Genomic DNA, 20,170 nt, shown 5'->3' with positions numbered 1-20,170 from the left:
ACATGGCTCTAATGATGGACGTGCAAATGAATGGAGACTAGAACAGTTAAGGTTATTGGCTCAAGTGCCAATAGATACTACCAATAAATACTTATATAATTAATATCATAATGAAAACGAAATATTAAAAAAACTGTGTCTCCTAAAACATGACTAATTTACTATTTAAGATCTATTTAACTATTTGAGCTATTTTATTTATTGTGTACGAAATTAATTTTTAAGTGAATTAGATACCAAAAACCAAAACACCAGAAACTGAATGTTTTTGGGAAGCAGCGCTTAGCAAAGGTACACAAATCGAAATAATTTCATCGAATTTAAGAAATAGGTACATCATGTAGGTATATCTATTTTCGAATTATGCATAAGAAATTGCGACTTAAAAACATCGTTTAAACTTTCCAGATACAACTAATATGCTACACATGTGTATACATACCCTTGAGATTTATTTTGAGGATTGACAAAATCCGACTCACGGAAATGCTTGGAACAGTTAACACTATGCTTCGACAAACATGAGTTGTTACAGAACTCAACCCATCCTTGGACAGCTCTGAAAAAACGAGTTCACATATTGTAATATTTGATATAAAATATACATAGAATTTTAAAATGCATGGAGCTCTTTCTTCGACCATTAGATGAAGATTGATAATGAGGACATGCCTTCATGCTAACACAGCCATTCACAGCACAATAGATTCGAATCATACTGATTTTATATTTTTTCTTTTATATTTTTTCAATTTCTTTGTTTTCTAATTTTCTGTTTTCTATTGATTATAATCAATTAATTTTTTTATTCTTTCATTTTTTTATGTTTTATATTTGTTAATATTCTTTATATTAGAATATTACTTTTTAACGAGCTTTTACAATATTCTTTTAATGCTTAGCTTAGCTTAGATTAACTGTATATGTCAATAGTTGCTACACCCTGATTGATCATGATCAGGACTGGTGTAAATTGCAGTACGATCCAAGTGAATAGAGGTTGGAATTTACCACCTTTGCTCGAAGTACACGTTTTAGCAGCCTACAAATATAGATCAATAACGACGCCGCCCCAATCCTTACAGTAAGTAGGAAAAAAAAGGGGAATGTGTGTGTGTTCTAAGTTTTTAATTAAAAGCTTTTATATGCTCGCCATTAATTGAGTATTTATTTTGTATGGCAAGTACGATGGATTCACTATGCCCAGGAAATCGAGAATGTTTCCCACCGAAAACATTCTAGACCGCCTTCGAACTTGCCATCTCCGGATTGTATGTTTTCGCTCGCCAAGTTAACTGAAGACCACGGTACGAAATAGAAAAACAATATTCCTGCACTGAAGCCTTCACTTCCCTTGCTGTTAAGCTGCTAATATGACGTCCCCTAACCCCAACCCCAAATTGTGCAGGAAGTGAAGGTAAGGAGGTAAGATAGATCCTTCAAATATTTAAAAGGGGCCTACCAAGCTCACTCCCGCGTGCACCGATGAACGGTAGAGAAGAAAATAGTCGGAGGAGGTGCCCGCAGAGTGAAAAATTGACGGGCGATCCCCAGAGAAACTAAGGTCATACAAAACGTGCAAACCAACCATGCGAAGAGGGGCGGAAGCCGCAAGACCTACAGCAAGTAAGTTAAGCTGCGGCGAGCTACTTTTAGAAGTAAGGGTGCGTCTTTCAAAAGTCTGATCAATCGTGTCATTTTATCCGGGAATCCGTTTTCGTGCATTAGCTGCCATAGCTGGTCCCGATCGATTGCATCGTATGCGGCTTTGATGTCGATAAATAGATGATGTGTTGGCACGTTGTATTCGCGGCATTTCTGCAATACTTGGCGAATGGTAAACATCTGGTCACGAGACGAGCCAGCCTTGGGCTGAAAGCCTCGCTAATAAAGATATATAAAAAAAAAACATCTGGTCCGTGGTGGAGCGTTCGCCCCATCAACTAGCTTGCAATTGGTGCTAGTCGACGGCATAAAATTTGGGAGAGTAGCTTGTAGGCGGCTTTCAGCAAGGTGATTGCGCGGTAGTGGCTACAATCCAGTTTATCGCCCTTTTTGTAGGTTGGGCACACGACACCATCCATCTTCCATCTAGTTCTTCACCCCCGTGATTAAATAGCTTTCCTGGTAGTTGGTCAACTTCAGGGGCTTTGTTGTTTCCCAGCCGGCCAATCTCCTCCTGGATTTCTTGGAGATTCGGAGCCGGAAAACGTATGTCCTGCGCGTGTGTTCCGATGTTCGCTACCATGCCGCCTTCGTTGTCTGCCACACCGCCATTCAGGTGCTCTTCGCAGTGCTGCCGCCACCTTTGGATCACCATACGCTTGTTCGTACGAAGGTTCTCGTTTATGTCCGGAGCAACGTGCAACTTCTCTAATCGATGCGAGTTTTTTGACCACCTGAACAAGTCGGTTCGGGAAGCGGTTTGGGTTGCCAACGGCATGGAGACGCATTCAAAAGGCCGCGGAACTGGTAAGATGGTAGTGCTGGATGGTGCCGGCGAGTGCGTTCATGTTTGGCATCGGTGGTTTGGCCATAGAGATTGCTCTCATGAAGCTCACGGTTCTGGCCCAAGAAGTGCATGTTCACTGCGCCGCATACTCCGCAGCAAAACGGAGTGGCCGAGCGCAAAAATCGGTACTTGATGGAAATAGCCCGTTGAATGCTAATTGATGCCAACATGGATCATCAATTCTGCGGAAAGTGGTGGTTACAGCCAACTACCTTCAAAATCGACTGCCTTCTCGCTCAATCTCCGATACACCGTATGAACGATGGTTTAATAAGAAAACCAAGCTGGGGCATCTACAACGATTCGGAGTGGATGTATTCTGCCATGTGCCTAACGAAATGCGCGGAAAGCTGGGCATCATAGCAGTAAAGCTCAAGTTCGTTGGATGCAGTGATGTATCTAAAACGTTTCGTTAGCTGGATAAAAGAAATAGTCGTGAGTCGCGATGTCAAGTTCCTGGATACCTACCAACCATTAGACGAAGCTAAAATAGAAGAGACCTGTCAACCCGAAGGTCTGAAAGGATCAGTCGAGGTAAGCCACCGGACAGATATGCGTGTATTGCTGGACTGCTGGTGCAGGAGAAGCCGAAGCGAAAGCGTTTGTCACGCATTCGCAAGCTTCACAGGAGGCACTTTGGCTGCAGCGGTTACTGAAAGCCCTAGGGCAAGAAGAACCTACCATTACCAAATATGAAGACAATCAAATCTAAGAAATTCTTAACAAAATTACTTGCGGTGCCAATAAAATGAAATTTTCGAATCGACCATTTTGCGAATGTTCCGGATCTTCCATGGGTTCCCCCGATGGCTACAATGGTCCGTGTGTGGGTAACAATATCAATTCCATACTCAGACAATCAATTCACAACATCAATTACAATGAAATTTTTGAATTGAATTGTGTGGTCACAACATCAATTCGGTACTCAAGATTCGACAATAAATAATTCTAAAAAATCCCGCCGCTCTACGATGAAATTTTCGAATTGTCCTTCTTACGGATGTTTCGGATCTTCCATGGACACATCCAGTGGCCTTTAAATACACACGGAATTGAATCTTGGCTGAGTTTTTTGCCGCAGTTGTTCAAACCACTATCAGTGAACGAAATATGAATTCTTGAAGAAATTTCCGAAGGAGAAACTGAAAGGAATATTTCATTTGAAGATTAATAAAATTGGCAGAAACTCAGTTTTTTGGCGTATGCGTATATTTGAAATTCAGCGAAAATATTAAATTTGTTGTGTCACGGAACCCTATATGATCTCAAACTTTGCTCACGTCACGTGCCCCCCTAGTGAACATTAGTTTTGTATAAAAAAACTCAAAGGTGCAACCCAATCGGGTTATACGCAAAGGTGACGTTGAACTACGTAGCTGTATGTAATGTGCAGGTTTCCGACTTTTCTGTTCGATGAGACAAAAGCAAGCTTTTCAAGCCCAAGGTGAATCTGTTTTCGTTGTTTATCCTGTGCTCCTGAGATTGAGTGAGCATTTCGAACCCTGGTCATGTATATAATTTTAAGACCAATATTTTTTTCAAATAATCGATGATGAACAACACTTTCAAGCGATCACATATCCAAATTATTAATTGATAAAAACTCGCTAGAGAGTAAGAATCGTTCGATAATTGTATCTCGTTTCGAAGCATTGGTAATCAGCAAAAACGAGCCGAAGAAAGTTTTCCGGAACGCATCCACTGCAGCAGCGAAGAACACTTCGAGCTTTTCTACTGGCATCAATAGACGTAAGTGAGAAGCTGTCATCAATCGCCCCCAAGCTTTTGAAAGAAAACGAACTGCACAAGCTAAAAGCCCCGTAAGTTTAATTTGACGTCTACGCTGGCTTGAGGTATCCAGTTGAACCTTGAAAACAAAGGCGGAGAATCCGGAGATGGCGAGATCGATTCTCGATCTGATCTAGGATGTTTTCGGGTAGATCCCTGGGCATAGAGTATCCATTGTATTTGCCACACAAGACAAATACTAATGCAATAGCGGACATAGAAAGCTTTCAAATAATAACTCAACTGTATTTAACTGAAGAAATGCTAATAGATTACTAAGTTGAAAAGCAGGCCAAGTTCCAGTTGGATTGTAGTGCTATGGAAGAAGAAGCTTGCGATGCACTTATGAGATTGACTGATTCACCGAAACCGATTGCTAAACTGTTAGCAAGTTTTAAATAGCAAATAATCCATAAATATTGTAACACACTGGAGTCGGTTCTTACGCGGAGGATGTGGGCCGCGGAAATTAAAACAACGTAAAAAACCGCCTAAATCCCAAAGTATGTATGAATTAACCGCGTAAATCCCAAAATTCGAGTGGAAAAAAATTGCATAAAAAGTGATTCGTGTAAAAAATACCGCGTAAAAAACAACTTCAGTGTACATCGGGTATGAAGCGTTGACTCTTCCTTGATCCAATGGTCCAAGAAAATTGAAAATCCATCGAGAAACGGCTGACATATTAACGATCAAAGTCTATCATATTTTCGTGACGTTTTTAGATTTTTTGCAATCGTAAAGTGTACCCCAATATAGAAAAGACAGACGTAGTTCTACGTCAAAACATTGTTAACACCTACAAGCTTTTGACATTAGTTGAGCAAATTCACAATTTTATTGTAATTTTACTTACTGAAAACCAATAATCACACATCAAAACATGTACTTTTTTCTATTTTCCTCAGAAACTTCGGAACTGTGTGACGTTCAACCAGTTGAAATGCTGCAAGACCAGGCCCAGTGTGTCCTCTCGGATCACGTACGTGTGCGCTATCCCCGTCAACCCACCCGTTTCGGGCGGCTTCTGCTGCTGCTCCCGCTGCTGCGCACAATTCGCTCGGTAACCATCGAAACGCTCTTTTTCAAAGAAACCATAGGTACCGTACCCATCTCTCGACTTCTAATCGATATGTATCAAATGGAAAAGTACACCGATCTTGAAGCTGGCACACCGGGAGTTAACAACAGCACACCGCAATTGAAGCACTAGTCAGGTGGTTAGGAGGTGCAAGAAAAACATTATATCCCATCACCGTCTTCGTAGTCGCTACAGTTAGTAAAAAACAACTTAGAAAAATAACCCAAGAATACTCATCATCTTTTTATTTTTTTCAAATCTAGTTGTACATTTTATGTAAGTACATGTGTACATATGATGAAAGTGTGTATTGAAAGAATACTAGTTCCGTAAAAAAATACCTTGCTCGTTGTCGAAATACGGAATAACAAAATTAAAATTGAATCAAAACTGAAATACTATTGACTATGCGAATAACGGAAACTACAAATTTACGTAGATTAATAGTTCAAATCGGAAAGAAAATAAGTCACTCTTCTCTAGCTTCATTGTCACCCCCACTTACAAAATTTTTAATGTGGGTTCAATGCGCGATTTGTTTCATTTTATTACTATTTTCTATTCATTGTTGAGAGGCATAGTTCACAGGCATTCGAAACATTTTTGAATGCAATGGAAAAACACCCTTGGAATAAAGCTGGGTAGAATAGATAACAGACAAAAGTTCAGCATGCTCAAAAGAGCGACGGGAGAAGCAAAACCCAAAAATTGTGTTTTCCCATACAGCTGCGGGGTGTTTGAGTTTTATCTGGCAGACACGAGATGTGTTGCCTCGCAAAGCGATGAACCATTTTCTCGTTCTTCGGTTGATAACTTTGTGGGTGGAAAACAGAACCACCTTCACCAACCTACATTACCTACAACAGTCTTAAAATCAAGTCCGGAAGACATGGAAGCTGTGCATATGGTGGTTGCTTCATCGCAGAAAAAAAATAAACGTTTCCTACGTCGTTGGTCAGACTTACCGTTATTAGGGTAGCGATTTTTTTGTTGCTGCAGACAGCTGATATTATTTTTCAATTTGTTAAACAAATCCAATCTTGCGTCTTCTAGCTACAAAAAATGAAATGATTGTAGGATAACAACTTCTTGTACCAAAGTCAATACCTTCCAGCGATCGAATGTTTCCCATGATAAATTGTTATATCACTCATGACGATATAAAAATTGAAACCATTTTCCGGGGGCAAATTTATCACTCTGACATCATAATAGTATTGACATATGTTTGTTATAATGAACTTTCGCAGCTAATTGCTATGTCATTCTTTGAAACTTATAACCTATTCCCAGGTTATAAATCCCACAGGGTACTAACAATCAAAGGTGTTAGAATTATAATAAAGATACATGTATGAAATTTATATGATTATTTTATCTGATATTTGATTCAATATTGATTGATCAATATATAGCACCAATGGCTCAATTTTCGATTGAAAACAATTTATTAAAAAAAAAATCAATTTGATCTCACAGTTCAATGGACATCGACAGATTTGGTGATATTCAGCTAAGTTTTCTATTCAAAATCATAAAAAATGTGATGAAAATATATACCCCTGGATTATGTTAACACTCGTACCTAGTCGTAATAATACAAGCTCGAAGCGAATTAACATTTTTCCGAACAGTATTGTAATAAAACTCGTATCGCATTAATAAAATAAGCAACAACTATTCCATAATAAATTAATAATGGAGACAATGTTGCCAATTAGTATTAACATTTGTTGAAAATGTAGTAAATTGTATGTATTTATATGATTACAGTCTCCTAATGGTAAGAATATTTTCAATCTGTGCACCTAATCAAAAACAATGCACACTGTAAATTATACTGTAATGATTAATAAATAAAAGTTACGATTTGAATAATATTGTTCTTTTCAATGGCAATCAATGATGACAGTTCTGATAGGTACAAACGTTTAGAAGTACTCATACTATCTACCACAGCTGCGGCAACACACACGAACTAGCGAAAGCTGTCGGGTGGAGGCCGATCAATGAGAGAATGTGCTAGTTGAGGATCAGGGGCCGGTTTTCAAACTATAACCGTGATCCCCAAAGTGCGGACCGCGGGCTGCATGCGGCCCTTCAAGCCTTTTCCTGTGGCCAGCAAAGGATTTCTGAGAATACACTACATATGGCCCATTGATAAGCATTCTGTGACAGGAAAGGATTTTTATCATTCCAAATATTTCGTTGTACTCGAGAGCCTGTCAAGTTCTTATCATTATGATCATATAGATCTTATATATAGGTCGACAGCAAATATATTTAGATGTTATCACCCCGGCATATGATTTGTATTCAATCGCAGATTAAAAAACTGAAGGTTGCACAACAGGTAAAAATAATGTCATACACTGCTCCGTAATAAGAATGCCTTTTTTTAATATTTTGATTTTGATTTTATTAATTTCGTCAACCGTCGTAGACTAGTACATATAAATATACATAATTTTTCATTTTTTAATGCTAGTATACATAGATTGTGAAATATTTAACATATATTTATAATAATTTAGCTCCGCCCATCATTTCTTCCAGGAACTGCCTCCCAGCATTACTTCTGAGGGATAGGCAGTACTTAATATACTCGCTCATTCACGCTCACACAGGCACTCATCCCATATGAGGCTTACTTGGGTTCTCTCTCTTACAAACCCACTGACACACCCTGACACTCTCTCTGACGCACCATACAAGTCTTACTTGGATGCTCCCCACTAACATACCATGTGAGTTTAACACCTGATTCACGCTCTAGCACAATGATTTGAGACTTATTTGGGTGCTAGCACTCCGCCTGACATACGCTCTGACACACCATGTGTGCTTACGTAAGGTTCTCACTTCTGACATGCCATGCGAGTCTGCCTTGGATGTTCACTCTACTCTCCTCTGCCATGCCTCGAGGTGTCGATAGCGATATGTACCAACAGTTCTACGCTACGACCCTCCTACCTCGGCATGTGCAGTCCATACTAACACATATACGCTTACTCTTCTGCCATGCCTCGAGGTGGCGACTGCGGTTGCCACCCGCTGCGACACTCTTATCTCGGCATGTGCAAACCAATCATTCACTTCCCCGCGCTCAGCCTGTTTTCGCTCTAACTAACCAATCACAAGTTAGTCATGCTTGTCGACTGCTGCTCGGCGCGCCAGTTTCTCTGCAAGCTGCAGGCAAACTGAGTGGTTGCAGTCGAAACTGCATTCCACTTCTCCTCCACTTAGCATATTCTCTGGATAAGGGTATTCGGGGTTGTGTCCCGACCGCAAACGTCTAGCATAGCTCTTCTTTCGACGTCGAAACGAGGACACACTAACAGTATGTGCTCTGCAGTTTCATCAACACCTGGACAATCAGGGCAGACGGGGCCCTCCGCGTGCCCAAACCTGTGGAATTGTGTCAGATGGAAGTGAACTTTCCCATGGGATCATCCCACCCAGCTCGATATGTTAGGTATATGCCGGTGGATCCACCTACCTATAGAAGAGTTATCCCACTCTAAGAATAGATACGGCAACTCTTGCCAGTAGCCTACGTCTACTGGCACACATTTTGGAACTGTTGGACATCATCCTCGATAATACCGCAACAGCAGTCGGAGCCCTCTTGCACGCATAGTCGACAACGTCATAGTCAATAACGACCCCAAGGAGCTTCAAACTCCGCTTTGATGCGATCGCGACTTCACCCACGTGAATCACTGCATGTTGAACCGACTTGCGGTTGTTGATGATAACCACCTCCGTCTTATGTTGAGCGAGCTGCAGGCCTCTAGCGCTCATCCAATCCTCCACCCTGCTAATCGCGTGTGCTACGGTCAGTTCTACCTCGGGAACACCAGGAGGGAACTTTAGCTTCAGAACCCCGTCATACATAAGGTTCCATAGTACCGGGCCCATTATTAAACCTTGCGAAACTCCTGCGGTAATAGGTACACTTCTCTGACCAGCATCGGTCTCGTATAATAGTACACGGTTCTGGAAATAGCTTTCCAAAATCCGGTACAGGCCCACCGGCAGGCTAAGCCGGTGTAACGAGAGCGCGATGGCGATAGCTCGCCACCGAGTTAATAGCGTCCAACGTGGACTTACCCTTGCGAAAACCGAACTGGTTGCTAGACAGGCCGTTCGTACCCTCTGAGTACGGGGTCAGCCTATTGAGGATGATCCTCTCTAGCAACTTGCCCGTCGTGTCTATAAGGCAGATTGGTCTATGCGCCGATGGGTCGCCCGGCGGCTTCCCGACCTTCGACAACAACACCAGTTTCTGTCTTTTCCATTTTTCGGGGAATCTACACTCATCTATGCATCTTTGCATAGCTAGCCTGAACATGTTCGGGTTCGCTATGATTGCTGCCTTGAGAGCGTTGTTCGGAGCTCTATCAGGCCCTGGAGCTTTGCTCGTTACCAGGGATTTGGCCACCGATTCCCAGTTGGCTCGCGTTGGCTCCTTCGCATAGATTGTCGAAACACGCTCTCTTACTGCTCTTGATGGCCTAAAGGCCAGTTTCGCAGCTCGAAACACTTCACGGCGGTCCGCTCTTTCATCCTCGGTGCGGGCACGTTGCACCCTTCGTCTAGCATTGAGGCAGGTTGATCGAAGGGCCGCAATCTCGGGACTCCACCAGTATACCGGCCGTCTGCCATTTCTCGGCAGGGCGTCAACGTCAACGTCAACAAAACCAAATCGTTGGATGTAAACACGGTGACTCATTCCAGTTTCACAGTAGCCGGGCAACCAGTGGAGAATGTTGAAAGCTTCCAATATCTTGGTAGCCAAATGGCGTCAGACGGCGGTACCAAGATCGACATAGGCGCACGGATCAAGAAAGCAAGGGCTGCCTTTGCGAGTTTAAGAAATATCTGGAAAAACAGGCAGATAAGTGAACGCACAAAAATACGAATTTTTACGGCCCTTACAGCTGTAGGACTTGTGCCCCGACTCTAAGCATCGATAGCACCTGTCCACTAAGAGCGGCTGGAGTTTGATCTTCAACTTCCCTCGCTTTATTACCTTTTTGGTAGGCTTTTTAAGGTAGGCTGCCTGCGTGCCGAAGGGACCGCCTCTTAGGTTCTCTATACCTCGAGACCTCTCTACCTCGTTGGTCTCTGACGGGAGAGACGACGTTGTCCACGTTCGTGACCTCGTCCAGTTGCTTGCACTGGAGGGTCACAACCGCCCCCAACGACCTCACCTCGCCGCCATCACCCATTGGGCCAGCTTCCTGTAGCCAGCCCCACTAGTCTGTGCTCCGCGTTTCAGAACCAAGATCACTTCACCGGCCTTGGTACGTCTGACGCTTCGCACGTCCTGACCCAGCGCAGAAAGCTTTCCGGCCGCCCGCATCGATTTAAGGACTTCAGCGTACTTTTCCTGATCAATTTTCACAAACAAGGCCTCACCTCTTTCCTTAGCCTTCTTTGCGGGACGAGATGCGTACGACTTACGCTTTGCCCTACTGACCAGCTGCAAGGGATTTTCGGTCCCTTGTGCCGATGGCACAGGCCAGCTTGTACCCTCTTGCGGCCCGGCGACTTATGTCTGGTTGGTTCCTTTCGCCTTGTTTGGGTTGAGAAGTCACTTTTCATGTCGACGCCCTTCGGTTTCCTCTAATAGAGGTAGGGACACGGCAGGTATTTCCGTCCATCGTCATAGGGGCTAAAACCAACGAAAGCAACGTACATTTGCTAGAACTCCACTATAGCAGAACGTTTCTCCTGAGCTTACGATTTGGTACGTATGAGTTTTACAAAAAAGCGTCTTTTTTATCGGTTTTCGAGACTATGACGAACAGACGAAAATACCTGTCGTGTCCCTAATAAACTATAAAGGACGATTGTCGCTGCGGTTCCCTTTGTTATCGTCCCCAAACATGTTGGGTACCTATCTGTCAAAACGTATTGATTTTTCCTTCGTTGACATTTGGTGCCAGCAAAAGATGTTTCGCCAGTAACGACAGCGACAATCTTCCTCTATAGTTTATAACCTCTATTGTTCCTCTGCTCCGTCCAGTCGACGTTTGGCCTTTATGGTCGCATGTCGTTTGGCTTTGCTCTAAGCGCCTTCGCCGGATTGCTGCCTGAGCCGTTTCGGGTTAGGCGCAGTCTTTTCTTCATTGGCCGTCAGGGCGGATTTAAAACGCCTCTTGGGCTATGGTCGCTTATAATCATCTGACGGTATCAGTTCGTTCGTGATTCACGGTACACGGTTGTAAGCAGTACATAATCAGTTCCACACCCTTCCGATCGAATTCCATCATTCCAAAGTGTCTACATTATGAGTGAATAGTTTTAGAATGTAGTCACCGTCCCATTATTCTTGTCAACCACAGGCCAAAAGAATTCCAACACATTCTTGCCAGTATCACAACTTACTCTGGATTCGACACTACTGGTACACCTTTTATAACAGAAGCCGGGTATAGAACGTGTTATAACGAAACCAACTCAATAAGTCTGTTATTGACTGAATGTAAAAGCGTAAGCTTGTGATTAGCTCTATGTAATGTTAACAGTCCAGTTATACTTCTTTAAGTCCACCTTGCTTTTCAGGTCTTAACAGTTTTACCCACGTGCTACGCCTAACTGAAACTGAATCTTGACGATTTTCTCCATCAACCCGCTGGCCGTTCCTTTCTGTCTGGCAGGGTGGGACGGATCCCATACAAATGAAACAAAAATTTCTGCATAACTCGAGAAGTAATCAAGCAAATGGAACAAAATTTAGCATGTGGAGGTTTTCGAATACAAGACATGTTTCTATGGTGGTTCGAAACTCGTCCTGGAAAGGGGCTCCCAATTCTGCATAACATACATTTGCCTTTTCAGAATACCTACTTCATCGTCTCTCTCAAAAACGAGGTTTCTGAAATGTCAAATGAAATCGAATCGCAGAGTAAAAGTCGAAACTTAAATTGCGAAGACAAACAAATTTTTGTGCTAATTAACGTCACGCCCAAAATCAATTGCGGCATGACTTGGCAATTCGTGTCCATGTCGAGAGAATTTCCAAACCAAGACATCCTCTCGGCTGGAACGGAATCGATGCGCAACCATCTTGAGCTTATTACACACTGTGCAGTGCATCTTGCAACAATACTCCTGAAATCACAAAAAAGCATAAATTTTAAACAATAGAAAGACTACTTGTCACATATAAATCAAAACCACAGCTTCACATTTCAATTTACGAAATAGAGCAAAATCTTTAATGCACCCTTATGGTGGTACCCCCAACTCGTGATGAATCCCTTTTATTTATTGTTTGCTTATGCAGTGACAAACGATGAAAAGAAGGGTTCAAAAGCCGTAATACGATAAAAAGGGAAAATAAACTGTTCTCTGCGTATTACGGAACGTTTATCCGATTTAGCATCGTTTTCTCAAGACGGGCACGGGTACGAAAGGGGCTGAGCGTTTTCCCATTCTCCGGACTTTGGGGCGCTACGTACGTCGACTGATCTGCAGACCGGGTTCGCTGGATGAGACTCCTATCCTCGGTGTTGTTGTTTTTTCTTCAGACGGCGCTAGTTGTTCAGAAATAGAGCTATTTTTCTCCGGACTATCGTTTCGAGAAATTGTTTTGAAAATGTTTATGGATACTTAGTCATGGTTTCCCTGACAAAAGGATTTAAATACATTTGAATGGTACACACCACCGGCCTCCGTCCACGCTGAATCGCATTGAGGCTCCTCGGTATCCAAGCTGCATCGTTATGGGATCCCACCGGGGTGGGATGGGTCGTAAAGAAAAACCAACAGATAAATAACTCCTATTTCGGGGTTTTCACACTTCCGACTAAATGTTATTGTAGTCTGTGGGAAACCAAAGTGTTGCTCGTGGGTCTGACTCCGGGGTTAACTTGCTTCTTATGAGAATTTAAATTCATGTGGATAATGTTGCGTTTAGTACAAAGATAATGTTGAATCATGGATGCATTCATTCTGAAAATCGTTGTAACTAAATTTCAAACGGCGTTATCTTAGTAATTTTTTAACAGATTCTTTCAGTTTCTTTTTTCTTATTTTCTGCACATTACAAAATACTGTGTCTCGGAATATTCAGCTTCTTGCCAGAGTCAGGAGACTATAGCAAAGATTTGAAAAAAATATAAAATTCAGGCTATATTGTTATATTGCATCACCGCAAAAGATATCTAATGATGACGAACATTGAACATACACCCAAGTTTTTTTCGCGTTTGGAATTCATTAATTTCTCGGTCACCCTGAACTTTCACAACCTTTTGAAACAATGTATTAATATAGCATATGAAAGACATCATCTTGAACGTGAGAACGAATTTAGAAAACCGTATTATCCATACGATGAAAATTAAGTTTTCGCCTCGCTACCATATGCTATAGTGTGTAAGAAACTTCTAAATAAATTTTAAATTGTATTTAGTGAACTGGTTAGTTCAAATATGAAGCAGTCACAAACCATATATGGCAAAAGTGGTTGAATTTACTACCAAAAAATGATGTTCTATTTTATTTATCATCAGACTAAGGCCGGAGTGGCCTGTGCTGCACATAAAAGACTTCTCCATTCAGCTCGGTCCATGGCTGCACTTCGCCAACCACGCAGTCTGCGGAGGGTCCGCAAGTCGTCCTCCACCTGATCGATCCACCTTGCCCGCTGTGCACCTCGCCTTCTTGTTCCCGTCGGATCGTTGTCGAGAACCATTTGCACCGGATTACTGTCCGACATTCTGGCTACGTGCCCGGCCCACCGCAGTCTTCCGATTTTCGCGGTGTGAACGATGGATGGTTCTCCCAACAGCTGATGCAACTCGTGGTTCATTCGCCTCCTCCACGTACCGTCCGCCATCTGCACCCCACCATAGATGGTACGCAACACTTTCCTTTCGAAAACTCCCAGTGCGCGTTGGTCCTCCACGAGCATCGTCCAGGTCTCGTGTCCGTAGAGGACTACCGGTCTTATAAGCGTTTTGTAGATAGTCAGTTTGGTACGGCGGCGAACTCTATTCGATCGGAGCGTCTTGCGGAGTCCAAAGTACGTACGATTTCCAGCCACTATGCGTCTCCGAATTTCTCTGCTGGTATCGTTATCGGCGGTCACCAGTGAGCCCAAGTACACGAATTCTTCAACCACCTCGATTTCGTCACCACCGATAGAAACTAGTGGTGGGTGGCTCACATTGACCTCTCTTGAGCCTCTTCCTATCATGTACTTCGTCTTCGACGTGTTGATGACTAGTTCAATCCGTTTAGCTTCGCTTTTCAGTCTGATGTAGGCTTCCTCCATCCTCTCAAAGTTACGTGCCATGATATCAATGCCGTCAGCGAAACCAAATATTTGGACGAACTTCGTGAAAATCGAACCACTCGTGTCAATCCCTGCCCTTCGTATTACTTCCTCCAAAGCGATGTTGAATAGCAGACACGAAAAACCATCACCTTGCCGTAACCCTCTACGGGTTTCGAAGGGACTCGAGAATGCCCTGAAACTCGAACTACCCACATCACCCGATCCATCGTCGCCTTGATTAACCATATCAGTTTATCCGGAAATCCGTTTTCGTGCATTAGCTGCCATAGCTGGTCCCGATCGATTGTATCATATGCGGCTTTGAAGTCGATAAATAGATTATGTGTGGGCACGTTGTATTCGCGGCATTTCTGCAATACCTGACGTATGGCGAACACCTGGTCTGTGGTGGAGCGTTCACCCATAAATCCCGCCTGGTACTGCCCCACGAACTCTCTTGAAATTGGTGTTAGTCGACGGCATAAAATTTGGGAGAGTACCTTGTAGGCGGCGTTCAGCAATGTGACTACGCGGTAGTTGCTACAATCCAGCTTATCGCCCTTTTTGTAGATGGGGTACACGATACCTTCCATCTACTCATGCGGCAGAACCTCATCCTCCCAAACCTTGGTAATTACTCAGTGCAGCGCTCTAGCTAGTGCCTTATCACCGTGTTTAAACAGCTCTCATGGTAGTTGGTCAACTCCAGGGGCTTTGTTGTTTTTCAGCCGGCCGATCTCCTCCTGGATTTCGTGGAGATTCGGAGCCGGAAGTCGCATGTCCTGCACGCGTGCTCCTAGGTTCATTACCATACCGCCACCGTTGTCTGCCATATCGCCATTCAGGTGCTCTTCGTAGTGCTGCCGCCACCTTTGGATCACCTCACGCTCGTTTGTAAGAAGGTTCCCGTTTATGTCCTTACACATATCGGGCTGTTGCACGTGGCCCTAACGGTTCAACTTCTCATAGAACTTTCGTGTGTTATTAGCGCGGTACAGTTCCTCCGTCTCTTCACGGTCTCGATCTTCCTGCTGGCGCTTTTTCCTCCGGAAAATCGAGTTTTGTCTGTTCCGCGCCCGTTTGTATCGTGCCTTGTTCGCCCTCGTGCGGTGTTGCAGCAATCTCGCCCATGCTGCATTCTTCTCCTCCACTAACTGCTCACATTCGCCGTCATACCAGTCGTTCCTCTGATCCGGAGCCACCGTGCCTAGTGCAGCGGTTGCGATGCTTCCAATGGCGGATCGAATATCTCTCCAGCCATCTTCAAGAGATGCTGCGCCTAGCTGCTCTTCCGTTGGGAGTGCCACTTCCAGCTGCTGCGCGTAGTCTTGGGCTAGTCTACCGTCTTGTAGCCGCCCAATGTTTAGCCGCGGCGGACGACTCCGACGCGTGTTGATCACTGTCGAGAGTTTTGAGCGCAGACATACTGCAACGAGGTAGTGGTCGGATTCAATATTCGCACTGCGGTAAGTGCGTACGTTCGTGATGTCGGAGAAGAATTTACCGTCGATTAGAACGTGGTCGATTTGGTTTTCCGTTACTTGATTAGGTGATTTCCTGGTCTTGATGTGTAGTTGAGACAAGTTCAAACATGTTCTTGATTTTATCTGCATCGACAATGCCTGAGCGTTCATGTCACCGATGACGATTTTGACGTCCCGCAGTGGGCATCCATCGTAAGTCTGCTCCAGCTGCGCATAGAACGCTTCTTTCTCGTCGTCGGATCTCCCTTCGTGTGGGCAGTGCACGTTGATGATGCTATATTTGAAGAAACGGCCTTTTATCCTCAGCTTGCACATCCTTGCGTTGATTGGCTGCCACTCAATCACGCGTTGGTGCATCTTTCCCAGCACTATGAAGCCGGTTCCCATGCCCACTTTCCCACACTTTCTGTCCTGTCCAGCAGATTTCCTGCAGCGCTACGACATCGAAGTTGCGGGGATGTAATTCATCGTAGATTATTCTGTCGCAACCTGCGAAGCCTAGCGACTTGCAGTTCCATGTTCGAAGCTTCCAATCGTGATCCTTTATTCGTCGCCTAGGTCGTTGCCGATTGTATCGAGTCGTATTATCTTCTATGTCGATCGTAATAGTTGTTTTTAAAGGCGGCTTATTGGGCCTCCTGTATCGTCGTGTCAGGGCTGTTTAGCGTCCCACCTTACACCAGGACTTGGGCTTGTGCGCTTTGAGCGGCACACGGTCGCTTTGGCGGAGCCTACTTGCGGATTCATGCAGCTTTTTATAGAGGTTTAACAGGGCCCACTGTCAAACCCCACCACATGCTAGGCAGGCGCCACAACTCGCAGATGGCCTGGGGAGGAATCGTCAAGCCCTTGGACATAGTGTGATGCATGCCTGAGCCTGGCTGAGTTTGATGATAGGCACAGTGAAAAACGTTTGAATGAGATTGCAAATAAATTGGATGGTCTTGTGAGTGTCGTCGAAGCGTTTAAAAATTTCGAACAAGTGATTAAAGAAGCGGTTAGTGAGGAATTAATGTGTTTGAAAAAACGGGATGTCTGTGGAGCCCCTTCCCCGGGAATTCCGTCCTTTGCAAGCGTGTTACAGTCCTCTGGTGGAGGAAAAAAACAAATTAAGCGTAAAGTACCTGACCCTTCCGACAGTGTGCTGATCATGCAAAGCTCGAAAACTCCGGCTACTTTTTCTGAAGAAGGTGGTCTGCTCCGGTCCGGAAAACGCCGCAGAATCAATAATGCAAATAAACCAGATCGTTCTCCCAGTATTCTCCCACTCCCTGTGAAATGTCCAGTGCCAGTCTCACCGCGGCGCAAGTCCAACGCGGTCACCAAAATTGAACAAACTGTCCTTTTCAAGCCTAAACGGGAACAATCAGCAGAGTTAACTAAGACTGATATTTGCGCTAAGCTCGATCCCGCGGAATTTTCTGTGAAGGATGTTCGTTTAAGGGTAAATGGTGTTGTCTCTGTGAGATGCGAGACCAGCGACCACTTAACGAGAATTATTGCGTTGAAAGCCAGAAGCCGCTGAAACCAAGAGTGAAAATAATTGGATTTTCCAAGGATATTGACGAAGAGGAATTGATTTCTAAGTTGAGAAAACAGAACCCTGGAACGAATACTCTCGAGCTGAAATTAATCCGAATACATAAAAATGAGTCACAAAAAAGCAATCATATGTCAGTCATACTAGAAACAGATGCACGTGGGTTCGACGATTTAATCAAGCGGCAGAGAGTAAACATCGGTTGGGAAAAGTGCAGAGTTGTGGAGGCAACGGATGTGTTGCGCTGTTTCAATTGCTCGGAATACGGACACAAAGCTGCTTCCTGCAAGAATCCTTCATGCTGCCCGAGGTGTGCTGGTGATCATCAGGTGAATGAGTGCCTTGCTGATTATTTGAAATGTAATAACTGCCATGTGCTGAACACAAAACGGAGTTCCCCCTATGACCAACTGCTCGACGTAAACCACGCCTCTTGGAGCACTGACTGTCCCATTTTCGCCAAGCGACTTAAATCGGCACGGCAACGAATAGATTTTTCGACCTAGCAATTAGGAGAATATGCTGATAGTGGGAAGCTCCTTTATTCCGGTCATCAAGCGGCAGTGCATCATTCATCAGAATATCCTCTTGATCGGACACCGGGACGCACTCTTGCCTCCAGCCTTGTGGAAGGTCCCTGTCCGCTCATCACAGTCGAGCCAATCCTGCCTGCGATCATCAGCCGTCCCGGCCCTGTGTTTGAGACCGGTGAAGGGACCTTCCAACAGCAGTTATCAGGCAAGTACGCTCTCAATACGTTCAGTTCATCCTCCGAAAAGTCTCCTGTTTCCAGTCAATGCGCAGCGACGTTTCGTTCATCAGAGTATCCTTTTGATCGGACACCGGGACGCACACTTGCCCCCAGCCTTGTGGAAGGTCCCTATCCGCTCATCACAGTCGAGCCAATCCAGCCTGCGATCATCAGCCGTCCCGGCCCTGTGTTTGAGGCCGGTGAAGGGACCTTCCAACAGCGATTATCAGGCAAGTATGCTCTCAATACGTTCAGTTCATCCACCGATAGGCCTCCTGTTTCCAGCAAATTTGCAGCGACGTTTCTCTCATCTGAGTATTCTAACGATCCGACACCGGGACGCACACTTGCCCCCAGCCTTGTGGAAGGTCTCTGTCCGCTCATCACAGTCGAGCCAATCCAGCCTGCGATCATCAGCCGTCCCGGCCCTGTGTTTGAGACCGGTGAAGGGACCTTCCAACAGCAGTTATCAGGCAAGTACGCTCTCAATACGTTCAGTTCATCCTCCGAAAAGTCTCCTGTTTCCAGCCAATGCGCAGCGACGTGTCGTTCATCAGAGTATCCTTTTGATCGGACACCGGGACGCACACTTGCCTCCAGCCTTGTGGAAGGTCCCTGTCCGCTTTTGATGATATTCAACGCCATCTAGAATCTATCGAAACGGTTAATTCTACACTCAGGGCTAACGACAAGGCCCTGCTGCTCGGTGATTACAATCAATCTGCGATTCGTTGGTGTTCGGTCGAGAGTTCTCACCCGACTGTTGACTTGATACGTTCTCGTCTATCAGAATCCAGTTGCGCATTGTTGGACGGATTCAACTTTCATGGATTGACCCAGATCAACTCAATCGTTAATTCAAATGGTCGTGTACTTGATCTCGTTCTGGCAAACGATGCAGTGCTGCCTAGTTGTGCAATACGCCCTGCTCTTGAACCGCTGACACCTGTTGATGTCAACCATCCTCCGCTTACCTTGGAGTTGTCGTATGCACCGCCAATTACCTTTGAGTCTGGACATGATTCGAGCAGTTATAATTTCCGAAAAGCAGATTACTCTGCATTGAATGAAATGCTACTTGCAATGGATTGGGATTGCATCAATTCATTTGATAACGTCGACGGTGCTGTGGACTTTTTCACCGACAGTATCGTTCGTGCATTTGCTATCCATGTTCCGATTGTTGGAGCTGCACGAAAGCCCGCGTGGTCCAATCACAGATTACAAATACTTAAACGTCGCCGGTCCTCTGCACTTCGGAGATACTGCAATTATCGTTCCACTTACAACAAGCAACAGTTCAATAGTGCCAGCAGTGTATACAGAAGTTATAATCAGTTTTTGTATTCCCGATTCATCAGTCGCACACAACGAAATCTACGTCTAAATCACAAGCAATTCTGGACATTTGTTAGGTCCAAACGGAATGAAGATGGTCTTCCTACGTCAATGCAACTGAATGGTGTTTCTGCTGACACTCCAGCTGACAAGTGCGAGCTCTTTGCTGAACAGTTTAAGACCTCCTTCAACGATTTCTCAGCTCCGCTATCTCTTGTCATCGAGGCTTCTCGTGACACTCCTCGAGATGTTCTGGACTTAGGCATCTTTCCCATCAGTGATGAAGATGTGTGCCGAGCGATCCGGAAACTGAAATTTTCTGCGCCGTTCTGCGCTGGACCGGACGGGATACCGGCTGCTTTGCTGCGCCGGTGTTCG

The 20,170-nt window shown here is 44.5% G+C and overlaps 1 protein-coding gene across 2 annotated transcripts in view; it reads left to right on the top strand.

The window, feature by feature from the left end:
• Positions 1 to 7,205, top strand: part of LOC134212090 (protein dissatisfaction-like) — an 85,926-nt gene extending 78,721 nt beyond the window's left edge. For both annotated transcript variants that reach the window (XM_062689611.1, XM_062689610.1), the window contains exon 7: positions 5,212 to 7,205. In XM_062689611.1, coding sequence (XP_062545595.1) covers positions 5,212 to 5,516 — 305 coding nt within the window. In that variant the 3' untranslated portion in view covers positions 5,517 to 7,205. The remainder of the gene's footprint in view (positions 1 to 5,211) is intronic.
• Positions 7,206 to 20,170: the final 12,965 nt, after the last annotated feature.

This window comes from Armigeres subalbatus, chromosome 2 (genome assembly GCF_024139115.2).
Source record: "Armigeres subalbatus isolate Guangzhou_Male chromosome 2, GZ_Asu_2, whole genome shotgun sequence".
Classification (NCBI taxonomy): Eukaryota; Metazoa; Arthropoda; class Insecta; order Diptera; family Culicidae; genus Armigeres; species Armigeres subalbatus.
This window is presented reverse-complemented; position numbering and strand designations above follow the sequence as displayed.